Raw genomic sequence first — 25,309 nt, 5'->3', positions numbered from 1 at the left:
CGAATACATTTCCTTTTAATGGAATGACTTGGCCAGTTAAATAAATTATAAAGGTTACAGTGGGTTACAGTGACACGTGTTTTGTCCATCAGTCCATACTTGTAGTTTATAATGCAATAGTTTTACCTTTCACTGTACTACTGTAAATTCGTTGGAATATGAATTCATTTTTAGTGAAGGGTGGGAAGAAGTATCAGTATAATCAGCTTCCTTTTTGACTTGGTTAGATTGAGATAAATCTTCACCTCACACTAGTGACCCAGTCAACTGCCTTGAGATTTTTCATGAAGAACTTTATTATTTGGAAGTGTATGCATTGTAAAAATCATCTTGGTCTCAATCAGATTCAGAGAATTGTATTTGGCAAATGAATTTGAACTCTTATTAAATTCACTTGTACCTAAATGTGCTGACATAAAATTAAATGTTTTCATATGCTACTTTAATCATTCAATTAATCAGTAGTCAGTAATCTTAACTGTTAATGTGATCATGTTCTCTGTAACAGTAATTTGCATGAACATGCAGTGAGGCTTCTCTTGTTAAGTTGTCTGTGTGGAATCAAATCTAAGTGTAACAAATTCTTTCATCCAGAAAAATTGCAGACTGTTCTACAGTCAATAGAGTAACTGTGTGAGTTGCTTGATTAATGCATCTTCCTTGATTGCTAAAGATTTTTTCCTTTGTAAAATTTTTTTCTTCCTCTTTAATTCATAAATAATTTAATATTAAAAATTAGAATGGTGGTTGGCTTTACTTAGTTGCACAAAAGTCATATTGGTCCTCTCTTCATGAAACCATCTAGACTTTGATTGAAAAGAACTTTTAAAAGACCTGGGGAAGCACAATGACGAGGTTTATTGCAGATATAGCTACAGTATTAAAGCAAAAATCCTTTTGTCATTTTTTGGTAGATATGACAGATTTAATAAGGGAGTGCAGAATATAAATGTAACACAATGTCATTACAAATAGATAAATTGTGTGCATTAATTAGGAGGAAGAGTATTATATACTTTTTCTTTAATTATCTCAATTCCAAAACTCTGTCATGGATGACTAACAAACATGATTCTCTGTATCAGATGGCATGTGATGTAAATTTCTTCTGTTTCTTCAGTTATAACTTTTGGGTATCAGATCATTGAAACAGGGTAACGATGTGTAAGCCTGTAATTGAAGGTGTAGTTAGCATGGCTCTGGTTCATCTTGTTTGATTGTCTCTGACTTTATGCTCTGTTTCTGGCAGAGGCTACTGGAAGCCATATGAGTCTTCTGTTGATCAATATCCTATCCTCTCCAGTACGTTCTACTTCCAAAATGAATGCAGGCATGCAAGCTCTCAATATTCTTCCTTCCAACTTCCATGTGAAAAAGTAATTTGATCTTTATAGAAAATTAACTTAAAGTAAAAGAATCACAGTTGAAAGAAATATGCTTTTAAACTGTGCTGAGTAGTTATGGACCTCTCTCATATTTATCCATCTCTGCAGACTTGCTGCTGAAGGAAAACCTTGTGAACATTATTTGATATTTTTGTGTCTAGGCTTCTTGTCCCATCTTAACACTTTTAAATCCTCCTTTACACATCATGTGCAGACCTGAACATAAAACCATGTGTTTTTATCAAAAGTCAATATACAAATATGCAATTTGAATATTTTTATTTGTTTTGCACAGACTTACAGCACTTAATTTCTGAGCTGAAGAGTGCTAATACAGTTTTGTCCAAATCTGTACTTTCTTACGCAGTTCTATGCTGTTGTTCCAAATTCCCTATAGTCCTAAATAGTCCTAGAGGCTCAAGGTTACATCTCTCTCAAGAGATAAGTGTTTAGCTTTAATGTATTTTCTTATCTAAAAAAACCCATTAAAAAGTCATCTATCAGTAATCAAGTATTGTGTGAATAAAATAACTTAATACTCAGGCCAATGTGCTGAAAAAAATAATTCATAATTCAAGAACTTCTATATTATTATGGAAGTGTTCAATCTACACATAAACATATACAAAATTATACAGACCAATAGGTTCGTATCACTCATTCCAACTTTCCTACTGTAAGTTCCAAGATAATCAAACATGTTGTCTTCCAGTCCATAGATTTCTAACAAATTATTCTAAAGATATCATTTTTCTTACTTTATATTTTAAGATCTAGCTAGCTATCACTGAATATCATGGAATTAAATGCTGTGTTTGTTATTTGTGTAACACTGAAGCCCTAATGATAGAAATTTCACCCTCAGTACTTGTTTTTGGAGATATTTTATGGTGCTTTCAGTGCGCAAGTAACAGCAAGTGATATTAAAGAGTTCAAGCTATGAAAATAAATTAAAGAAGTAAATAAACTTTTAACCAGAATGTTTTAAGATATGGAGTTTCTTTAAATTTTGCTTTATGTAATAGGTAAATGTTAATTATCACTTAATAAATATTACTGAAGAATTTGATGATAGGTGTAATTATTGGACATCTTGTTTCTTGATCCTTTAATATTACAGGAAAATTTTCAATAAATAGTTTAAATATGTCCCTTAGTGTACTAATTTGGGATTACAGGTGCACCTCTCATAGTTATATTTGAACTTCAAGCTCAATAAAAACAGCAAATAGGATAGTGATTGCATTTTCCTGATACTGATGCCTTGCTGTTGTATAAAAAGAGTTCAGTAAAATTAGGCTTACAAGTCTTATCAGAAATCTGCTGATGTTAAGAGAAAGATTGCCTCATTATAACTGGCACTGGATTGGTATTTAGAAGTAAACTGTTTTCTTCTATGAATGTTAAAGTAACCAAGAGTATTCTGGGTTTGATCTAAATGTCAGTAGAGTTTGGTCACCTTAAGTTTTTCATAAAATCATGGTATGCTTGGTAGGCTCCAGTGTATTCCTATTCATAATGATATTCAAAGACTACTGCACATCATCTCTATCTTTTCTGTCATTTTGTCTTTCCATATTCTGCTTCATGAAATTCATAACAATTAGAATTTGGTAAAAAAAAAACAACAGCAGTCTTTGCATCACAAAATTATATCTTAAACAATAGAAACCCAGAGGTAAATTAATTTGATAGCTACAGATGCATTTAGTATGTATGTCTTGCAGTGGAACACTGTCATTATGCACTGCAAGCATATGATTTTAATTCTTTTGGCAGTGTGGGGATGTAGTTTTGTGTTGACAGGGGGAGCAGCATGCTAGTGCATGAATGGTAATGATACTTATTCCCTAGTTAGGCAAATAAAAATGACAGGTTAAGTCAAGCAGTGCACTGAATCAGAATACATTTTTAAAACACATTGTTTGGTAAATGCGAAAAGTCTGTTTTAACATACCCATCATTTACTGAAAGATTTTAATTAAATTTAATCAAAATGTGGGTAACTGAAGGAAAGTCTTGAGAGCAAATTGATCATTTAATAAATCTCAAGTGTCTTTCAAATACTGAAATCTTAACAGTATAAGTCATAGTATTTTATCCCTTGAGTAATTAAAAAGTAACATAGCTGAAGTTTTTGGAATTTCACAGATGCAGAACTCTTGTGACAGTTCAGACTGAAAAGCAGACCTATTTTTCCTCTATTTTAGTTTATGAATTCTGTCCCTCCCTTTCCAACCATGAATAATATATCCCTGTATATTAGGCATATCAACCTGAGTTTTCCATTAAAATAGTTCATTATTTTTCTCTTTAAATTTATGAATATTTATCAAGGGATTATGGGTTATTTAACAGTATTTCCTCTTAATACATACACATGAATCCACATGCACATATGTCTGAAAAATGAGAGATATCTGTCTTGGGACTAGACTCTCTAAGCTCCTCCTAGCAAGCTGTAAGACAAACATTCCTTAACAAGCCATAGGCAAAAAATAGTCTTTCCTCGCTCAATGTGAAATTTAGATAGATTCCTCCCATAAAACTTTCTTTTTTCACTTCAAGATAAGGAAACATACGAGCCAAAAAAACCTGTATGAGAAGTTCATATATTATCTGGAAAGGGTCTCCCTAATAACTGAAAAAGATTGTTAAGCGCTAGTGCTGTTAACAGAAGCTGAAGATGAAAGTCTGAGGTACAAAACCTTCAAGGACATTTCAGCAAGGAACAGGAATGAGCTATGAGACTGCCAATAGGTTCAGCTATTAGATTTGAAATCAAATTGGAACATTGCATTTTGTTGCCTGATGTCCATGCCAATATACTGTTCTTGAATGTATCATACGTGATAGTTGCAGCTTAAACATAATGGAAGTTTATAAAGAACATTAAGTGTAACAGAATGGTGAATCTTTTATGTGCCTGTTTCAGACAGGAGAAGTATGGTGGGGCTCTGGAAGACAGCTGACTGATTTTAGATCAAATCTTTTTCCATTAAAAAAAAAAAAAAGAGAGAGAGAGAAGACAAAAGACAAAACACCCATGTAGCCTGGAATGTCCCTCAATGGTACTTTTAAGGATTCCCTTACAAAATTATGCAAAAGAAATTAGTTTGAATGTTGATAAAGGTCAACATTAGCTTATTGAGAACATAGAGAGATTCTTTTTTTATGATATTGCTGTGTCTGTTCAGACTCCAGAGTAGTCTGAGTGGCAGCATAACACAACACGTTTGAAATTTTTCCAAAACTTCGATGTTTGTCACCAGTCAAGGGGTTGTTTTAATGCACTGACTTCTATCTCAGTTACCATAAAGTATTCCTTGAGGATGCACTGAGGCAAGCTGTACCAAGCCATGAAGAACCATTGTATGAAGGTGATCTCTGGACTATTGGACTTGATTTCATTCCAGAGTAACAAATAGATTCTTGTTTGCAAGCAGTTGGGACTTTGTTTTTAAATGTATGTCCAGTCGTGCCTTCTTATGATGCTAAAGTATTAGGGAAGTATTATGTCAAATGGTGTAGAATTTAGACTGTAATTCATGTCTTACTTTTGTGTTCCTCTACAGATAGTAACTTCATCCTTGCAAATGCTCAGGTGGCTAAGGGATTCCCCATAGTTTACTGCTCAGATGGCTTCTGTGAGCTTGCTGGATTTGCACGGACTGAAGTCATGCAGAAGAGCTGCAGCTGTAAATTTTTACTTGGTGCTGAAACAAATGAGCAGATGATTCTTCAAATTGAGAAATCATTGGAGGAAAAGATAGAATTCAAAGGAGAAATCATGTTCTATAAGAAGAATGGTAAGTCCTTTCCTGTTTTGTTAGCCCTAAAGAATAGAACTTAGTATTAATACATATAATATATGATATTCATTTCTATGTAATGATTTTGTGTGTTTATCATTAGACCTACAAGAATAGATTTCAATAAATACAGTTGAGTACACATTGAGACTATATTTATATTAGTGTTATTGATTTTATATATTACAAGTTACAAAGCTGCACAGAAGAAATTCAGGCTCCTAAACTGCATGGTGAGACACTGTTATCTGCACTCAGTGTGACACTGCATTTTGTCCTCTTTCTTATATTGAAGTTCTTACCCCTTATTGCTGAAGCTGCAATCAAAATATTCAAGTTCACCTTAAGTTAGACAGGCTATGTAAAATTTTCAGTCCTATCAGTAAAATGCTCAGATGTTTGAATGGTCCAAGTAAGCAATTCCATAAACTACAGTATATTTGAAGTTGTTCCACCAAAGTTTTTGCTTCTGTGACAAGGCATTTGTAAGGACAATGTCTTAGTCAAGATGCATAAGCCATGGAAGACAGCAGCCCATGGTGCACACTTACCAGATTCTTTCATTTATACCAGGCTCCTTCAGTGTACTTATTCCATATTCCTATTTTCATATCTGTGTGGTCTTCAAACAGGTGAGACCAAGTGTGAGATACTGACAGGACTTTTAGCACCCCAGTGTCATAGGAGCCTTCATCTGGGCTTAATGATCCAGGGGCTCAATTAATCCACAGCTATTGAGTATCATCATCTGTTTTGTTATAGGGTGAGTGCTTCTAGGCATATGTTTAGACCCTGTTTTACCCATAAATTCTACCGTCTTTACTAATGAAACATTTTCCCTTCAAATATTATTACTATTATATTAAACACTTAAAAAAGTTATTTTCTAAAAGTAATAACAATGTAGTGATAAGAAGACAGCAATGTAGAGTGCTAGGAGAAGACAGCTTCACTGTAACACAAAAAGGAGAAATGTTACTTAAGTTGACTTGCATTCATGACTGCTGCTCTTCATAGTATGAAAGTTTGACGTTATTCTGGAAGATCCTGCTAAATGCTTCCTTGTCTTGTCTTTTTGGGGCGACTTGGAGGGGGGAAGGGTGTTTGTTGTTGTTTTTTTTTAGCATAGTTCCTTGAAATTGTTTCATGAAGGTTATTCAAGAAAGTAGCTCAAATTTGTAAACCACACCTGAATATAGAGGGAAATGGTCTTACTCTGGGAGGATAAGAGCTGCTTTTCTCCAGTATTGTATAGTGATAACTTTGGTGAGAAGAGATTTCGATGTTTGTAAATTAAAGAAGTAAAGCTAACACCTTCATTTCACAGTCTTTGTCCTGAATGATAAATTGTGATTCCTTTACATTATGCAGGGGTGCTTCAAACCTATAATATATATGATTAATACAGGCAGAAAGAGATTGCAGGTCAATTTGCTTATCAGTGAACTAGCTGAATTACAGATAAATAGATAAAGAGAAATTGTTGAGGCTAAAAGAATTCCCACAATCCATCCTACTTACATCCTTGTGTATAATTTGACTGGAAGCCATTCCAATACATTTTCTGAATAGGAATAAATTTCCCAGACTGCATATTACATTTTTCATTTTCATGTATTTCTGTACTACTGGGAAACAGAAATGAATAGGTATTAAAATAACATGAGACTGTTTTCATATAAAAGCAAAATTTATCTTAAAAAATAGTCTCAGTTTTTCAACAGAGCTACAAAATGCAGGCTCCAAATTTTAGCTAAATGTTTTGTGCTTGGATTGTTGGGGGTTTCATTCAGAAGAAAAATTGGACTTCTGAAGCTGTTAAACTTATTCAACTTGGTCAGAAAAGAGAGAAGAAAAAAAAAAGAAGGCGTCTTTGTTGCAGAAAAATGTTTTAAGAATATTTTAAGACATAAGAACTTCAGGGATAATATCCCAGAAATGACTGTATGGATAAATTCTGACTTACCTGATATTGAAAATAATTGTCAGTTGGGCTGGTGCCTACTGTAATTCCAGGAACAGAGGTGGAAGACAAGTAACTAGGAGCATCTAGTTATCATAGGGTCACATTTAAATGGTAGGACTTCAGGTTGTCAGAGTGGAACTACGTATCTGGCTTTAGTCTGCTATTTAGTACAGCCTTGCTCCGTAGGCCCAACTACAAGACCAAATGAACTCTTTCAGGGCTAACTTCAGGGATAGAAGTTCAGCTTCAGGGATAATTTTGAGTTCATGGAATAGACTGATGTCCCTCAGAATACTTCTTAAAGCTTAATAATTAGTATTACATTATGATAAGTAAGTACTGCGAGGGAAGTGGATGTGTGAACCTAATAACTTATTCTTCATTTCTTCTGGATTTGATCTAAAATGTACATCATCTGTGTCTCATTTTTTGGGACAGAAATTCAAGCTTACAAAACTGAATAGGCATTGGTTCCTTAATTGCCATGTTTTTTCAATATTTTGAGTTTGATTTAAACTTAGTGTAAAGCTGATTTAGTTTTTATCATTAAATTAGACTGTTAATTCTAAACAAGTAGTGATTCAAGCTCTTACTAGTTTGATTTGAATTTAGTAAGCTTGAATATGGGGCCTTTCACAGTTATTTAACCATCATTTAATAATTCACCTCTGCTCAGTAATTGCTAGTTAAAGGAATGATTATTATAACTAAAGCAGCCCCAGCAATCCACATGCAATTTTATAGAAATTCCAGACTGCTCTGAGCTGACACTGCAGAAAGAGTGGTGTTCAAGGACTTGGGTAGAAAGCTGAGTAAAATAGGTTACCTGTGTGTGGGATGAACCGCAGTATTTTGTCATTTGGGTTTGGATCTCAACAGGATCTTAAGCAGTTGTGCTCTAATCAGTCCTTCTGGAGTGACTAGAAGTGGGTAGGAACTTTTTTCTATATGTGTTCTCCTTTTGGCATTTTAATGAATTCTTAGAATAAGATAAACTAGTTGCTCATCCTGGATATTTTCTGCCATGTTAGCACACAGAAGTATTAGAACTATTGCAGCAAAACCAGCAGCTTCAGAGAGAGATGTCTTTTGAAAACTGGAGTCAAAATACACTTTTCATCATCGTTTCAGAATTTATTTTGGTTCCTCAGTCAGTTTCTTACTTTTTATTTGACAGAGCTATATTAGTTTCTTGAAGACAAACAGAAAAGGAAACTATTAAAAACCAAAGAATTTTATGATTGTTGTCTTCTTCAGAAAGTTTTAAAATTATGTTGCTTAGGAGCTAATTTTTTATTTTTTTTCTGTTACTATTTCTACATTTTCTTTAAAACATCTGCAATGAATCAGGTTGTCAGTTATGAAAATGGAAATGCAAATTAACCTTTTGGAATTCAAGTGAATTTGAGAAAAATGCTTGCTCCCTGGATCTCTTTTTTAGAACAATCTAAAAGCAGTTGGGGATTATGCTGAGGAACTACACTTAGACAAACCCTTCTTTTTCTCACTACTGGACCACTTCAGAAGTTTATCAATAGCAAGTGCAGGTAGTCAAATGAGGTCTTTACATTCCCTCTAACTGAAATACAATTAAGGACCAGTGTGGATTTTTTCCTTTTCTGTTACAGCCTAAGATAATTCTACAGTAAGCCCTGTAATCACTGACTTAGTCCAGTCTAAGCTCTCTATCTTCAGCTGCTGAGAAGGTCATACCTTGGTCCCTTATGACCAATCAGACTAATTTTCTATGTCTCAAAATTAGGTTTGTATTGTTTTAACTGAGGTTTGTGGTTACAAACAACCTTTTAAAACCTGCAGTAGTCCCACAACCTTCCTTCATTGAAAGGAAATTGGCCTCTTTCTGTGCATGTGTAAGTTGTGTGAGACACAATATAATCAGTAATGGCCATTTCTGATTTATGGATGTTTGAGAGAATTCACTGTGTTGTGTACTGTATCTGTGCACCCCAGAAAAAGGGCTGCTCGCACAAGATTTTGTGGGCAATTAAAAATCCCTGCTGTAAGAGGACTGGAGCAAGTGGGTGTTGCTGGGACCATCAATACAAGTTGCCTTAGGAATTGTCTGCAAGTAGACTTTGCTTTATCTGTGATAAACCACAAGGACTCAAGGGACTCTTTGTCATCTTCTATATGTAAATTTATTTAAACACTTTCTGGGGTATGTCTTAGGCATGTGCCTTGTAGTTCTTGGCCACTAAAGATTTGGTAAAGAAATTGTAAGGGCAGGAAGATGTAATATATTTAGTTTCTGTATTATTTATTTATTTTAAGAGTAAGATTAAATCAAGATATTTTGTCTCTTCTCATCACTGCATGAGAGTATGTGTTTTAGTGAGTCTGTATCCTTATCTCAAAGGTCAGGATTAAGGTATTCTTTCAGATGGGTGGAATACGTGCAGAGAAAGGGTGAAAGAGCCCCTTGTTGAGTTACTGGTTTCATCAGGCCAAAAGCCATTTGAAGTCCAGGTGTGACAGTGTTCTCACATGGACAGCAATGACAGCTCCAGGCTGTGAGACATCATCTATTGCCTCTGCCACGGCTGCAATTGAATAACGTGGCTAGAGGATAGCAAAGGCTCCACAACATCATTTGTGTTTAATGCATTGTTTGTGTTAAGCAAACAGAAAGGCATTTTTTAGATGATGAGTTCAATATTATTTAAAATTATAGAATATTTAATTAATTAGAAAGAAATTGAAGGAAAATTAATTTCTTTTGAAATGAAAGAAAATTGCGTTTTCTTCAAGCATCTCTTCTCTACACAAAGTACTTTTCTCATTGCAGAAATGGTATCTGCTTTTTCCAACACGAAGTTTAAAAACATAGTTTTAATGGTTGTCCAAAAATATCCTGTAGCATTTTGAAACATGGGAGTTGTATGGTACCAGTTTAACTGACTCCCCGCTTTAACCATCTCCTGAAATGTCTTTGGGAAATGTTAAGCCCAATAGTTAGAGAAGAGGAATTTATTAGAATTTTATAACTGTAAAAAAAATATTTCCATAGAGAAACATCAGTTTTCTAGTGACATCTACTTACTAATGTAGAGGAAGCCCCTTGACAAGTTGCTTGGCAGAGTAGTTCATAACAATGTGGCCTCACTGCTGCTTCACTGCTTTTCTGCCTTAAAAATTTGGTTTAAGAATAAGAAAGCTAAAATGCTTTTGTGGTAGGCTTGCTCACACTATCTAAATTATAGTACAAAATATAGGAGGAGGGGAATAAAAAGAGCAAGCAACACTGAAAAATTAATCTGAAGGTAATACCTAATTGCAGTGACCTGAGCAACAAAAAATAATTTGTAACTTTATAAAATGAGACTTTTTCTTTTTTTTTCTTTTCTTTTTTCTTCTTTCCCCCCCCCCCCCCTTTTTTCCCCCTTTTTATCCCTTTCTTCTCATTCTTTTTCCTTTTCCCCTTTCATATAGCTCATTAGGCATCCGGAAGTTTCACTGATTCGGGGAAGTCTTCCTCTTTAAAAGGCAGTGTAGGATATAGACAGAACATAGACAGAAGGCATGTCCTTGTTTTCCTCTATTTCACAGAAGAGGGAATTTTTGGCTTCTTTTCTCTCCAAACACCTAATTTGATTGACCCATGGCTTCTGATGAAAGGTAACAGGTAGCCGTGAGGCATCTTGATATTTTAGAGACAGTCTCAGCTTTTGCAGCAGAAGAGGAAAATAGGACAGACTTCTGATGCTCTGGAGAGCTCTGGCTTAAACTCTACAGAGCCTTGGGTAAAGCAGTCAGCAAAAGCCTGAGAGAAGACAAAACAAGGGGATGAATTTCAGTTAGAAGGAAAAAAAAAAAACCAGTAAGATCCCCTGTGTGTAAGATGATCTAAACCATCTGAGATCTTTTTCTATAATTTAATGAGACTTCAACTAGACTGCTGCTTACTGACAGTGCTGATATTTTGTTCTGATGGCATTCATGGCAACATTGGCTAATAGCTTCTTTCAATAGCAACATGATGTATTAAAAGCATAATTCACTGAGAAAAGACTTGTTTTCCTAGAACCACACTGATAAGTAAATAAATCTGCATGAAAGTTTATTACGTTTCTACAGAGTGATGTCCTTCATTGCTTACAGATGCTTACCAATTAATGTTTCCACATGGGCACCCTGGGCTTCCAGCTGCACCTACTATAAATGGCTGTTAGTAATGATGTATGGTCTTGTCTAGTTTTTAAGAGATATTTCATTATGCTACTTTTTATACATCTGTTTTTAGGAAGAAATGCAGGTATTTATTTTGCAGTGAGATGTTTGTACGACATCAGACCAGCCAATATTCTCTTCAAATTTTCTCACAATTTTATGGCCACACTAAATCTGTTGAGGCTACCTTTTATTTTTATGAGCTTTAAATCAAGCTTTAGCTAAAAGCTGACTTTTAGCTATACCATGAGTTAGGCTATTCTTTGGACAAAGACAGTTCAAAGTACTATTTTTCCTGATGACTACCTGCCTCCCTTCTGCTGATGTTTCCTTATTTTGCCGTGATCCCCAAATCTACTTACTGGATCATGATGCAGACTACTTGCCACCTCCTGTGCTGACATTTGCAATGGGTTCTTGCATTAGTTTTCTGGAAGAGTGGTAGGAGGCTCATGTTAGCACTGTCTATTGAACCCTCTCACTGATTTGGCTAGGGAGTTGCAAAAGCAGATTTTACAGAGCAGTTAAATAACTAGGAGGTTAAAACCTACTGCTTTCCAACTGGTGGGGTTACTATAATTTGTTTCATTGGGCAGGCTCAGAGTCTGCTTACAGCATGTGCTCACATGGATTCAAGTGGAATTGGGAAGATTAATCCTCTCTACAAAGTTATATAATTGTGTTTCAAAACCCTTCTGTACAAAAACCATGAACCCGAAGCATGGAATTATCAATCCAGATCCATGACTTGACTCCTTCTCAAGTTTCAACTCTAGCCCCTTCATTTCAGAAAGGTGCCAGTGGACAGCATGTCAAGTACAGGTTCAAGTTCTTGAACGATGGCCTCAACAGAAAATCCTCAAACATGCTGAAAACTGCTGATTAATATTAGCAGATAAAACTGAAATAATACACAGGGACTATAGAGGCACTGATATTCTCATTAAACAAAATATTCTCTGATCTACTGCTTGAACCTTGTGGAAAAAGCAGTGGAAAATAAATGATCAGTTTCTAAAATTGAACCCTGCAATGTAAGTGGATGAGTAACCAGCATAATCCCCTCTTTCTCCGTGGTGTGTCTTTTGAGATCTATATGAATAAACATCAGGCTGCAGCCAACACCTCTTCCAGCACTGGAGACCTCCTATTCTGCAGACCTTCTGCAGGCCTTCTGCAGGCCTTCTGTTTCTAGGGGCTGCCACTGCCAGAGAAACCAGAATAAGGGTCAAAAAAATATTTTGTATGAAGATATTTTTGTTTATATTTGTATCACTTGTGTTTTCAAACTGAAACCCTGAAATTTTTCTTTATAAGCGTAGTGGTCTGTTTTTGGTATTGCTGTGTTTTTGCTTACAGGAAATTTCATGTCATCTTCAAAGCTTCTTTTTTAAGATAATAAAATAATGAAGTTAAAAGCAAAATAATGTCATTTGAAAACATGGTTGTGTTTAGATGAATGTGTGCTACAACTCCTCCTGATGTCAAAATATCAAACACAATTTCAACATAATAAGTACATGTTTTTTCATATATATATATGAATAGATATGTAAATATATATACACACATATATATTTGTCTGTGAGAGATCATCGTGCTTTAAGAAAATTTCTTGCTTTGTTTTCAAAAGTACATCCCTCAGTAGACTGAGAAATCGTATTTACTGCTGTGATTACATCTACATGTTGGCTCTGGAAGTCCAAAAGCAATAACAACCATAGGTTATAAACACAGTTTTAACAATGGATTTCAATAATACAATATCAAGGGAAAGCAAATTTGGCTTATTTGGGGATTGCTTAACTGAAAGCAATGAAGTGAAGACTAGACTGCTCAGGAAGGACTGAACCTGACTACTTCTGGAACAGTCCCTATAAAGATATTGAAGAAATTGTATTTTGGTTTGTTTTGTATTGCTTTTGTTTGGTTTTGATGGGTTATTCTTCATTTTATCTACAGATACTGTATATCTGTTTATATAAATAGCCTGTCTCAATTAGTGCTTTCCCAGGAGTTAGTTGACAAATGCTGAGTGCCTTGTACTGCTATAACTGTGACAAAGTAATGATCATTGGAGGTGGAGGGAAAGTAAGCTGCAGATTTGTAATATTTATGAGTCTGCCCTGAAGCTTTTTGCATTCAAACAGAATGTATTTCACTGACTTAACAGAGCTTTTAGATAATCCTGTGTATTTTACTAATTGTTAAAACTGCAACCTGGTAAATATACTACATCAGGGAAGTATTTATCTCCTTAAATGCAGTTTTCTTTTCTAGTCTGGATGGAGATAGGAAAAGGAAATTAGAGCAGACAAAAAAAAGTAGTACACATAAGGTTAATGTATGCAATATGGCATTGACAGGCATTGCTTAGTTCTCTGCTTTTGTTCAATGAAAACTCAGTGTAACTAGAGGATTTTGAAATGGTTTCATTAAGTAGGAAAGATAGTGGAGCTAGACAAGGAGAGACAAGAAAACTGAGTAAACAAAACTGAAATGTAGATGTACGAGAGCTCATAAATTAGCTTGTGTAAAACATGTACTACAAACTGCAGCTGTGACATACAAAAAATATAAAGAACACTAAGGCTGGAAAAGGCATGCACTCAAACTAGAACCTGCCATAACACAGCTACCCTGTGTCCACGTAGCGATAAATGGAAACTTTGAGGTGGTGAATTAAGCCTCTCTCTGCTTAACACTGGCAGTTTGCAGGAGAGGCAAGGATAGGAGATTGCTGTGCTGAAAAGCATCTCCTCCTAAAACATTATTTCCCTCTCTTCCTCTCTCAATCATGGCAGTGATGACATGATGACCATGTCCAAAACGTTGGACATGCTAAGCAATAAGAGGCATATGACATATGAGGCACTGAGTTACCTGGCAGTAGAAGAAATAGAGCATAGGTTGAAGTTGGGTACAGAAAAGAAGGCTGTGAAGACATGGAGGAGGGGATTTGCACATCTCTAACAGATTTTAATAATTGTACATGGCATTCCATAGGCTATATTGAGGGTTGCAAAGCTATTTGTAACAAGTTGTAAATCAACTCAACAAGATTCCTTCTTATTCATACAGAAATAAAATTTTTACTTTATTATTAAAGTATTTTATTATCTCCTTTCATCTACCAAATGATTGGGATACAACTATATTCTGGTTTAAGATGTAAATACATTTTTAATTAATCCATTTTGGATTCATTAATAGATTATAAATCCATTTTGGAATGGATTTACATTGACTGTTAATACTTGTAGGGAGACTTCCAGGATATAAGCATGATCTGCTGGCCACACAGAATTTGGGGAAACAAGATCTTGAACCTTCTTTAGTACTCCTGTGAAAATGTTAGCACAACCATCTGTTCCCATAGAAGTTAGTTGCATGCTAGCCCACATGTGTTCTTAATTTTGCAATAATTTCAGATTAAAGAATGTCACCAAGATATAGTGCACAGGCTGGCACCTGCAATAGCAGAATTCAAGGAAAAAATTACAGGTTTTGTTAAGACATGCATTTGATTTCTGCAGAGATGATGGAGAAGAACGAGGTGCTAATTTGCTTAAAGCAGCAGAACCTTGCATTAGCTGTGTTACTTGATCATTGTCAAAGTTGCGATATTTATGAGAGAGAAAGTACTTTATTATAGCTATAATTTTTCTTTCAGCTTCTTTCCCTTTCTGTTTAGTTCAGTTGCAATTTTTGTAAGGATTGTTTTCTTCTTTGCACTTTTCTCTCCTCAACAAAATGTTGACATCTTGTGAAAACTACATAGCTTTCAAAATGAAATGTTACCAGTGACGCTGGGAATCTTTGGCTAAGCTAATGAAAGAGAGAGTTTGGTTTCCTCAGGCAAAATCTTTGGCATCCTGGTCTGTCAGTCTTGAAGTGCACACTTTCTGTGATGGAAAAGAGGAGATGATCAGGCTAAAACTTCTCTGGCATTATGATGTATCCAGCAGCAGGTTTACTTTGCTAACAATTCATAACTCTGCCAATGAGACAGTGTTGTAATGGTGCAGATTTAGCATCAACACTGTTGACAAGTTATTACAGCTATCTACACAAAAATATTTTTATCTTCTACATAACAAATTGGGTGGTGTGTTTTAATAGTTTTCTTTAAGGCTTGATTTGCATCTCCTTAAAAGAACATTTAGTTTACTAAGTCTCCTGCTGAAACATAAAGGTGGGTTCCAGATTTATGATGTCTTGTGCAGCCTAATTCTGCACTCTTATGCATATATATCTGATGATAACTATTCCTTGAAGAGCTATTGTTTTCTGCCACATGACTTGTATATCTAATATGCAAAATATTTAAACTTTCTGCCTTCAGATACTCGGGTTCACAGTCTAGGAAACATTTCATTGAGCTAGTCTGGCACATTATATGCAGATGCAGAGCTTCACTAAAGAGCTCTGCAATTTAATCCCTCTTTCTTTAGGCACAGAGAAGCGGGAATAAATCACAGAAATTTGTGCGTTTGTTATTTCCGGCCCCTGAATGATGGAAGGGGCATCACCCCCTAAGTGATGGAAGGGACAGGACAAGCTGGATCAGTGTCTGTCTGGAGAGTAGTGTGGCAAGAAAAGTCCTGAGTTATTGACTGTCTGCAATTGGATATAACACATGTCAAAAAAAAAAGGAAGGCTTAAGCTTTTTTTCCTGGACAAAACTACTCACAGACTGTCAAGAGAAAAAGGGGACCACAGCTTTGCATGAATATCACTCATTCCATGTAATTTATAGGAATATGTATGGCTAAGAAAGAACTCAGTACTCAAAATTTTTGCAATGGCGCAGATGGGTGCAGAATTTAATTATTTTGTTAAAGAATCATATAAACTTGCTGTCCATAATCCCATTCCATTTCTATATTGCAATACCTGTGCAATCTTTCTCTGCAGTACCCAAATATCTACCAAGATTTTTCCATTCTGAGTATTTCACTGGGCTCTTTCTGGGGTGGGCATGACTGAAGATCGAGTATTTTCATATGGTGAGTGCACATATCTCATCAGCGGAGCTAATGGTCTCAGTCTGTTCCTTGGTTTAAGTGGACTGTATTTTCTAGTGAACAGAATGCTTGGCTCTGAAGGCAATTGGCATTCTAATGGCAGGGTTTTGTATAAAACCTCCCTTTTAAATTCCTTGGTCTATTGACCTTTGTTTTGATTTCAGTCTGAGGACAGACTTCTAGCTGTCAAAGCGAGGAAAGGTAGAATGGTTGGTTGAGAGAGTGACCATAAAGTACTCTCTTTTTTTATATATATATAAAAGGTGGACTGTAGCCAAATTGCCTTGTGATAAGATTATGCTTCATTTGGTCTCTTTTCTCATTCCCCATGATGTGCTTATATAAGCCTTGAGGTTATTAAAACATATTTTGACCCTTCACTTCATAATGCAAGAGAAAGATTAGACTCTTTCTCCAAGAGAGGTGGCCTGAAGCAATAAAGAGAGTCTGTATATAAATAAACCTCCAAGAGAAATTTCTTTGATAGACGGCTCTTGACAATACAGAAAACCTTTGTATGCACCATCTGAAGCAGAGAAGGAATTTCTGTCTCACAGATGAGTGCATTCAAAAGAACTGTAACAAAATAGGGTACTACTTTTTTTGATGAGAAAGTTCTGCTTTTGGCTTATAGAATTATATGATGCTGGCTTTCAGTAAAAGCTAAGTAACAGATCGCATTGGATCAGTATATTTTTCCAAGAATGCTTCTCAATAATGAAAGCACACTTCTGTTTCTGACAGAATGCAACCTTATATTGACCTAGTCCTGACCTAAAACAGATCATCTCTAGTCCTGAAGAGTACCTCATGTTCATTTCCCCCTTTCAGAGTAAAGGCAGAGGAAAAAGAAAAAAAAAAAAAAAGGAAACCAAGCACACGAGCTCAGTTTAGGTCTTCTAAATATTGAGTGTATAAATACAGCCAGGGCTGACTACTCCACCATGCAGGGAACTCCTCAGGAGTGAAGTAGCCTGTGCATTTATTCGATGTGTGTTTCCTGCCCAGCAAACAAGCTGGGTCAGGATGAATGGCATTGGCTGGGGTGGGAATAACCAGCTTCACTTGCCGTCTGGCTCTGGCACGGCGGGGCTGCAGGTCCCAGCATCCACTGGGAAGCAGTGCGGAACTGCTGTCTCCCGGTGGGCTGGGCTGGGGCCACGCTGGGCATGAGCTGGGTCGGGTGGAGCCAGGTGGCCCCGGAGCTGAATGAGGACAGGATGGTGCAGGGGTGGGGGGTGGCTCTGGGGGTGCGGAGGGGGGGCTGCATCCCAGAAGGGTGTGGGGAGGGGGGGTGTCTCCCCCCCGTGTGTGGCAGTGCTGGCACATTTTATGCATGTTTGCTTTGCTTAGTCAAAATACTTAGAGAAGGAAAATGAGAAAAGATAATGAAAGAAAATATGATCGTGAGAAACAGTGAGTAACATTAATGGTGACAGGATGTGGAACAATTTCAGTGACCAATGTTCATGTGCAGAGAATTCAAATGTGCTTTGATTATACAAAAGAGCAAATGCATTAAACCATTAAATGTTAAATTAAACCATGAAATGTATCTATTTCTAATGATGAACCATGTTACAATAACTCCCTTAAACCTACAAATCTATCATTTCAGACAATATTACCATAATTGAGTTAGGTTTGTTTGAACATGGCTGATATCTACAACTTTCTTTGAGGAGCAGCCTTAATGGCTAATTTGGGGGTGTGTGTGGAAAAGACATGAAGCAATTAAAAAGAGTAAGACATGCTTCCACTTCTCGAGATTGAAACAGATGTTTAAAAGACCATTGCCACTGTTGGTGATATTTAGAAGAAAGAGTTGAGAATCACTTCTTATCCACTGAGACTACTGCTAGAATGCAGCCAGATAGTAAGTAATATTACCAGTAAGAATTTGGCCAGTTTAAAAGTTATAATGGCATTTTGTAGAGACCTGTGATTCTATTTGCAAGCAGTAATTGCATACTTCTTCTCTTTGAATGCAGCACTTCAGATGGATAGGATGATAAGTCTCTATAACTGTTCTGACAGTACTGCTACTGAGCAGTTTTTCCCAGAATTTTTGGTAAAAAAGTCAAAACTGAAAAAATAAATTAAGAAAGGAAAATTAAAATGGAAGAAGGAACAGTAGAAATATCTTACTTCTGACATAATTTCTACCTTTTTTTTTTTAGAAGGGCTTCTTTACTTACTTTGTCTTCAACCTCAAAATGAGAATATTTAAACATAATATAAATCCAGTCTGCTTCTTTCCATGATTTTTCTCTCCTCCAATTTCTTTCCTCCTGTTCCAAATTCTCCCTGTCCCTTCTTTAAAAACCTTAAGTGGCAGTGTTTCCTGATTACTGAACTAGTAATGTTACTCTGAAAGCTGCCCGTCTGACTCTTGGAAAGTTTGACCAGGACAGAGACAACAAGATGAATTTCCTTTGAAACATATTTTTGTACTTTTAACTGTAATGATCCTTCAAAAGGGAAGCTGCTGTTTCACCTCCCATGCTTGTCTATAGTGTTCAACAGGCAGTCAGGGAACTTCCACTTGAAAATCTAAATTATAAAACTTAACTGTGATCTTCCTGTGTCCAGTTCTTTTTCCAAACTGAAAACTTCAGCAGACAGCACAGTGACTAATCTGCTTGCTCTTCCTAAGGACCCCTCCAGAGCTCAGCTGATCATGTGACAATAGTCAGTTGTGGTAGCAATGGTTCAGGGAAATAGTCCTATTTCTTTATATGCATTAAAGTAGACTTGTGCTGGTGAATGAATGCCAAAAACAGTATGTTGTGAAGCAGCGTGATTGTAGAAGTGTAAAGATATGTCCAAAAAAATAAATTTTAAACTCTCCAGCACTACTTATATATCTTATAAATAATATTAGGAGGCTGACAATGGATGGAGGTAGTTGATATTGGTACCCAAAACCTGAAAGAGACAAAAGCCTGGTACTGGGCTGAATTACTTAAGAATGGATGGGATTGGGATCTAGGATGTTTACTTGTAATGCACTACCAGCATCCAGGCATTCATTATTTTCTTATTCCCAGTAGTGTTAGTAGGAAGCTTATGAATTATGTCATTGGAATTGAATAACATATCTTGCAAACAGGACATACACAACCAGTGACAACAGTAAGAATTTATTTTAGGCCGTATGATTATATAGCAGGTGTGGACAGAGAAAGGTTGACAAGAATATTGCCAAACTCAACATTTTACAACTTCAGTCTTAGCAAGGTGAATGTTACAGACAGTAGGGAAGACAGCAGATATTAATTTTACAGATGATGCGTGGTATTAGATATCTCACCGTCTGTAAGCTGCAATGAGTTAATTCTGTTTCTGTTCTGGGCCTGATATCTGATTAGTTTAAATATCTTTGAATTAGTAGAATGATCCTCTGACTATCAGGTCTTCTGTCAAGGGGTTTTAATGAGTATCAAGTCAGATGATTAAGGTAGAATGATTCTATAGTAAACACGAACGCTTCAGATGTCAAGTTAACAAAGCGAAAGCTTTTCCAGGAAATAAGCAACATCAATTGAGAGTTCATGGTTTCAGAGGACTAAACAGCTACATTAAACTCCATTAATGATCCCTGTAGATAAATTTTGCATTTAAATTAATGTCTTCCTTCTGGAGAAACAGTATTACTGAGCTTCAACCAATGATGCAAAGAGATTTACATGAGCTGAACATCTGTGATTCCCTGACTACTGACCTCCTAAATAAGATTTTTTTTTTTTAGAATTACATAGTTGTAGATTTAGTAGTTCACTTTTTTCCCCCCTTTCTCTGCTAAAAAACAGCTGTTTGAATTAAATTCATTCTTTATCCTTGCAGGGTCTTCATTCTGGTGCTTACTGGATATTGTTCCTATAAAGAATGAAAAAGGAGATGTAGTACTCTTTCTGGCCTCTTTCAAAGATATAACAGACACAAAAGTGAAGATTCCTGCAGAAGACAAAAAGGAAGGTTTGTGTGAATTACAAAAAGAGTGATAAGAACCAACATTTATATGTTTTTGGGAATTGCACCTACATGAACTTTTGCTCTTGTGTACACTTCTCAATATAGAGAGACATCCTAGCTTTCCAAAGAAGAAATTAATATATGTCATGGAAGGATAAATAATCTGACATTTTTTTTATTTACATACTGCTCCACATTTGGGAGACAGAGCACTTTGTCCTCAAAATTAAATTTACTTTTATGTGCCATGACTTAATTTATTTACTTTCTGGATTGTCAGAGGTACATTTTGGAAAAACTAGACCTTTTCAGAGATTCCTTCTGTGAATCTGATTTCATTATGGCTGAGAGATGAATGAATGTATTTTTTCATGTTTTTCCATAAGCAGAATTTAGAACAGCTTTAGAAATTATTTTGCCTGTTAAGAAGCACATATGCTCTTGTGTCATCTAATTTTCATTACATTAAATTATAAGATTTATTCATCAGGATTGTCCAATAGTGTAAGAAATACATTCTCACTTTTATTTGTTTCTAAAAGGAAACACTGCAAGGATTGTCTCTTAAATTTGGAAAAAGATTGTATTATGGTAACGATTCACAACTGCCATAAAATAATTTTGACTGTATAATGTAATCAAGGTTTGCTAAATTTTGCTAACATAAAGCAAAATCAGTGTGGATGGATGAAGGCTATACAGTGAGAATTGACCTATGTTGTATATCAAAGGCAGTGAACCAACACTTGTTTTGCAATATTTCAGCGTTCGAAGAAACTATTTAGAAAGAGTATGTATTAGACAGCATGAGTAACTCTCAGAATTCTGTAAAATGTCATTACTGTTGAATTTTCCAATTTGGTACTGCTCTGGTATTTATTTAAATTTTTCACCCTATGATAACCGTTTTCTCTCTGCATATCTCAAAAATAACATACATATGGCTCTAGTACTCCTTTTGTCCTCATGGGTTTCTAAAGTAGGAGAACAATTAATTTGCAACTTTTTCTTGTTTTAAATATTAGCTTTTCAACAAAAAAGGAGTTATATTTCAGTTATAGAGATGTGCAATTCAGCATTCTTTTATGAAATCTTAATACTTTAAACTGGAAAATATTATGCTACCCTGTGCTGATGAATATTCATACATCAACATTAATGTTAAAAATGTCCACCTCTTCTGTACCTTTGGACAAATAATTTCAAGTTTTTCTTACTTTTCAAGCCCTGAATATTGGAGAGTTGTTTTTTTTGTTTTACATCCTTCACTTTTTGCACCAAACATATTTGCAAATTTCTGAGCTGGAAGACTGAAAAATGGCCTTGAAGGTACATTTTGCAGCTTTTCCTTACATCCAATTTCAAGAAATTGCTATAGGTAACAAAACTAGAATATAAAAAATATTTTATCTAGTTTCTCCTTAAGCCTCTTATGAAAGTTTTAGGAAAGTAATTTATTAAAACATGATATATGGGACCATGTAGAAGAAATATTGTCAGAACATCTGTTCTCTAAAGACTAATGACTGACTTACAAGCAATGCAAATTTTCAGGATGGATTCAGTGAAAAATCACGTTATTAGCATCATGGAAGCAGAAAGTAACACTTAGTATGGGGCTTTGCCGAATACACTGTTTTATATAATATAGCGAGATAACAAACAGGATTTAACTATTTATTCAGAATATTTACAAACAATTCCAACATTTTAATTTTATGTACATCTACTTGGATATATGAATATAAATTTAGTGGTACATTAGCTCTTTGAGTTACATTAAAATTCTTCATGTGCAGAGTGATTCACCAATCCTCCACTGATGAACATAATCTCATAATTGTCAGAAAAGAATTCCCAGTACAATCTATGCAACTGATTCAATATCTGAAATTTCAGAATGTTTAACTTATGAAAGTAATTGGTGCTTCTTTACTTAGACCACAAAAACTATCACCTCGTATTAACAGTGCGTTGTTTGGATTTATGAAAGAGACACCTCGTATTAACAGTGTGTTGTTTGGATTTATGAAAGAGCTTTTTTAATGTTCAGTGATTGACATCCATTGCAAAATTATAGATACACATTACTGGATATTATTTTTACAGGTAATGTTGCTAAAAAGACAGGTTTATTTTTTCAAAGATTACTGAATTTTTCCTTTTAAAAATCAAATACTTTGCACACTTAAGAGTTGAATGCAAGCTGTTGCTATAAGGTAACTGCCATAATGACCAGTTTTCTATTGCCTTTTTAGCATATCTCTTGAGTTTAGACTGTGTACGGCAGGAGAACTTAGATACAAACATTCTCGGTGTGAAACTCTTTTTGCCCATACAAGGCCCTTGTATCAATGTTTTTGTTTCAGTCTCTCTCTTCTGTTTTCTGCTGTGAACAGATTTTTATAATTTGTATGGGTCATTAATAGTCATATTCCATCTCCCTTTAATTTCTAATCTCCTTAGGAAACTTATCTAACAAAATTATTTCATGTTCCTTTCCTCCTAAGTCTACCCTGTACCTCTTGACATTCCACCAGCACTCTGTGGTAATACACTCTCACTGATTGTGCTTCCAAAAGTCTTCTCCAGACTCCTTCCTCACGTCTCTCCTACTTTTTATATCACATGTTTTTTCCGTAAGATCTTGTTCTCCTTGTACTTTTACAATGACACCTTCCTGAGCTTTATCTCCTGATTTTATGGCCTCTTTCTTTTAGTGCATTGTGTATTTACTTTTCCAAATCCCAGGAGCTGATACTCTCTTCGATTTTCTACAGACATTTTCTTATCTATTTTATCTCGTCTGTTCACGCAACTTGAGTTGTTCCTTTGTGCCAATGTGCCTTGCAAAAGTCTACCTTTTTACCTTATTTCCCTTTACCCAGCCCAAATGTCAGATGTCGTCTGTGACCTTTTCTTTTGGATGTCTCATTCTAAATACAAATTTAACAGATTTTTTTTTTTCTGCTTTTCTTCTGTATAAAAGTTTCCAGTGAAAACAGCCCTATCAACCAATGGAAGGAGTAGACTTTTTCCTAAGACTTTCATGCAAAAATGTAAAAATATATGCCTGAGAAGTTTAGCAGTTTTTAAGAAGTGCTATGACTGTCAGTGACTTTCATGGCTGCTTTCATGGTTTGGTTGGGTTGGGTTGAGTTTTTTAAGTCAAATTGCCATTCTTCTCCCCCACTCCCTCCATACTCCTTTAATTGCCATATTCTTAAAAGCCTGAGCTTTTCAGTATCGGTAATTTGCTTTCAACAATACATGTTTACCCTACCTGTAAGTTTACTGTAGAAAGGCACTCTACCTTCCATCTGCATAATAATATCTATAATCATTTGCAGTTCTGCAAAGCAACTCAATACCTTTTCTTCCTAAAATTTGGCTCTTTAATCATATTGGTGGTCTTTTCAATATACAGGAAAAGGTTTATTTTGGTTTTTTTAATAAACACTGTGATTCCTTAAGAAACTGTTTCTTAAGCAGTTTTATGGAAGCTTTATTTTAGTATCCTAACTTACAATGAGCTACATTTTGGTAAACCAGTTAAAAGTTCTGTTGTCCTTTTGGGGGAAACTGATTGAATTGATCAAACTGAAAATTCCAGACTCCAGTTCTGGACTCCGGTGTGGTTATGGCTGGATCAGTTCTTTTTCATTTCTGCATATGAACTTTCTGTAATACACTTGACCATATGCTGGAATTTAGTGGGAATACAAGATTCTGGGTAGGGAAATAAGAAATCAGATTATTCTGTGACTACGTTTAGATCCCCAATCTGTATGCTAATGTGTAATAACTTGGGTTACGTAGATGCAGAGTTCTACCACTATAGTCGCTGCTAAAATTTCCCTGTTGAATTTGGCTCATTCCAGAAAGCTTCCTTTAACCTTTATTGTAAATCTATTTGTTGTTTTTTGTTTTTTTCATTGTGAAAATTTTGAACTCTTTGTTTTAAAACAATTATCTTGGGACAGATTTTCTCAACTTTATTCCAGCATTATTATAAAAATGTGTGCAGTATATATATAGTAACCACAGAATCACATGATGGTGGAGGTGGGAAGGCATCTTGGAGATTGTCTGGTCCAGTGTCCCTTTCTAAAGCAGGATCAGATTGAATGGATTTCCCAAGACCATGAATAGATATGTGCTGAATATCATGGAGGATGGAGAATCCACGACTTATCTGGGCAGCCTGTTCCAGTATTTGACTGCTCACAAAGTAAACAACATTTTTTCTTGAATAGAATTTCATGTTTCAGGTTGACCTGCCTGTTGGCAAAGATACCTTCACCCTCAAAATAACGTGAATTAAAAGCTGGACTACAGCCTTTCCCACCCCAGATTAAACTGTGTGGTATGGTTTAACTGGCTTGCTTTTTCTGGCTTCTTAGTAATCCTTAGGTCTATATAAATTTCTAAGGAAACAGATTTATTTTGATTATGCATCATTTGTTGGAGAGAGGAGTTGTTCTTTTCAGTGTGCTGAAGTGAAATACCATGTGCCAAACATTTTGCATTCCAGATTTTTTATGTTAAAAATGTCTACTTGGAGCAGGAATGATCTCTTCTAAGAAATTCTGCAATGTACACTTTGATTTATTCTGTTTAATTACTGTCTCAGCTATTTCATGATTGCTCAAGCCACAGCAGTGAATATTCAGGAGACAGCTTTTCATTTTAAAGCTTCTTACACCCGTCAGGAGGCAGGATATTGAGATGGGGAACATACAGTCACCTAGATGTACAATAATCAAAGCAGATAAAATTGTTTCAGGATGCCCAGGGCACCATGCAGTTCTGTTGGTGGAGGAGGTAGGATAGAAGCACAGTTTTATCCCAACATTCCCACTGTCCAAAGGAAGAAAATATTGAGGAAGCCTTTATTTTGCAATGACATCTCCTCTAGGATGACTTTGTTCCTGGCTCATCATCAAAGTAAGAAGG

At 35.5% G+C, this 25,309-nt stretch overlaps 1 protein-coding gene across 3 annotated transcripts in view; it reads left to right on the top strand.

The window, feature by feature from the left end:
* Window positions 1–25,309, top strand: part of KCNH8 (potassium voltage-gated channel subfamily H member 8) — a 174,302-nt gene that overhangs the window by 48,438 nt on the left and 100,555 nt on the right. For all 3 annotated transcript variants that reach the window (XM_027717440.2, XM_027717439.2, XM_039390639.1), the window contains exons 2-3: window positions 4,961–5,194; window positions 20,225–20,356. In XM_027717440.2, coding sequence (XP_027573241.1) covers window positions 4,961–5,194; window positions 20,225–20,356 — 366 coding nt within the window. The remainder of the gene's footprint in view (window positions 1–4,960; window positions 5,195–20,224; window positions 20,357–25,309) is intronic.

Source organism: Pipra filicauda, unplaced genomic scaffold (assembly GCF_003945595.2).
Source record: "Pipra filicauda isolate LSUMZ 115617 unplaced genomic scaffold, ASM394559v2 scaffold84_size4826128_pilon, whole genome shotgun sequence".
In the NCBI taxonomy this organism is placed as follows: domain Eukaryota; kingdom Metazoa; phylum Chordata; class Aves; order Passeriformes; family Pipridae; genus Pipra; species Pipra filicauda.
The sequence above is the reverse complement of the archived record's forward strand: the minus strand, read 5'-3'. Positions and strand labels throughout refer to the sequence as shown.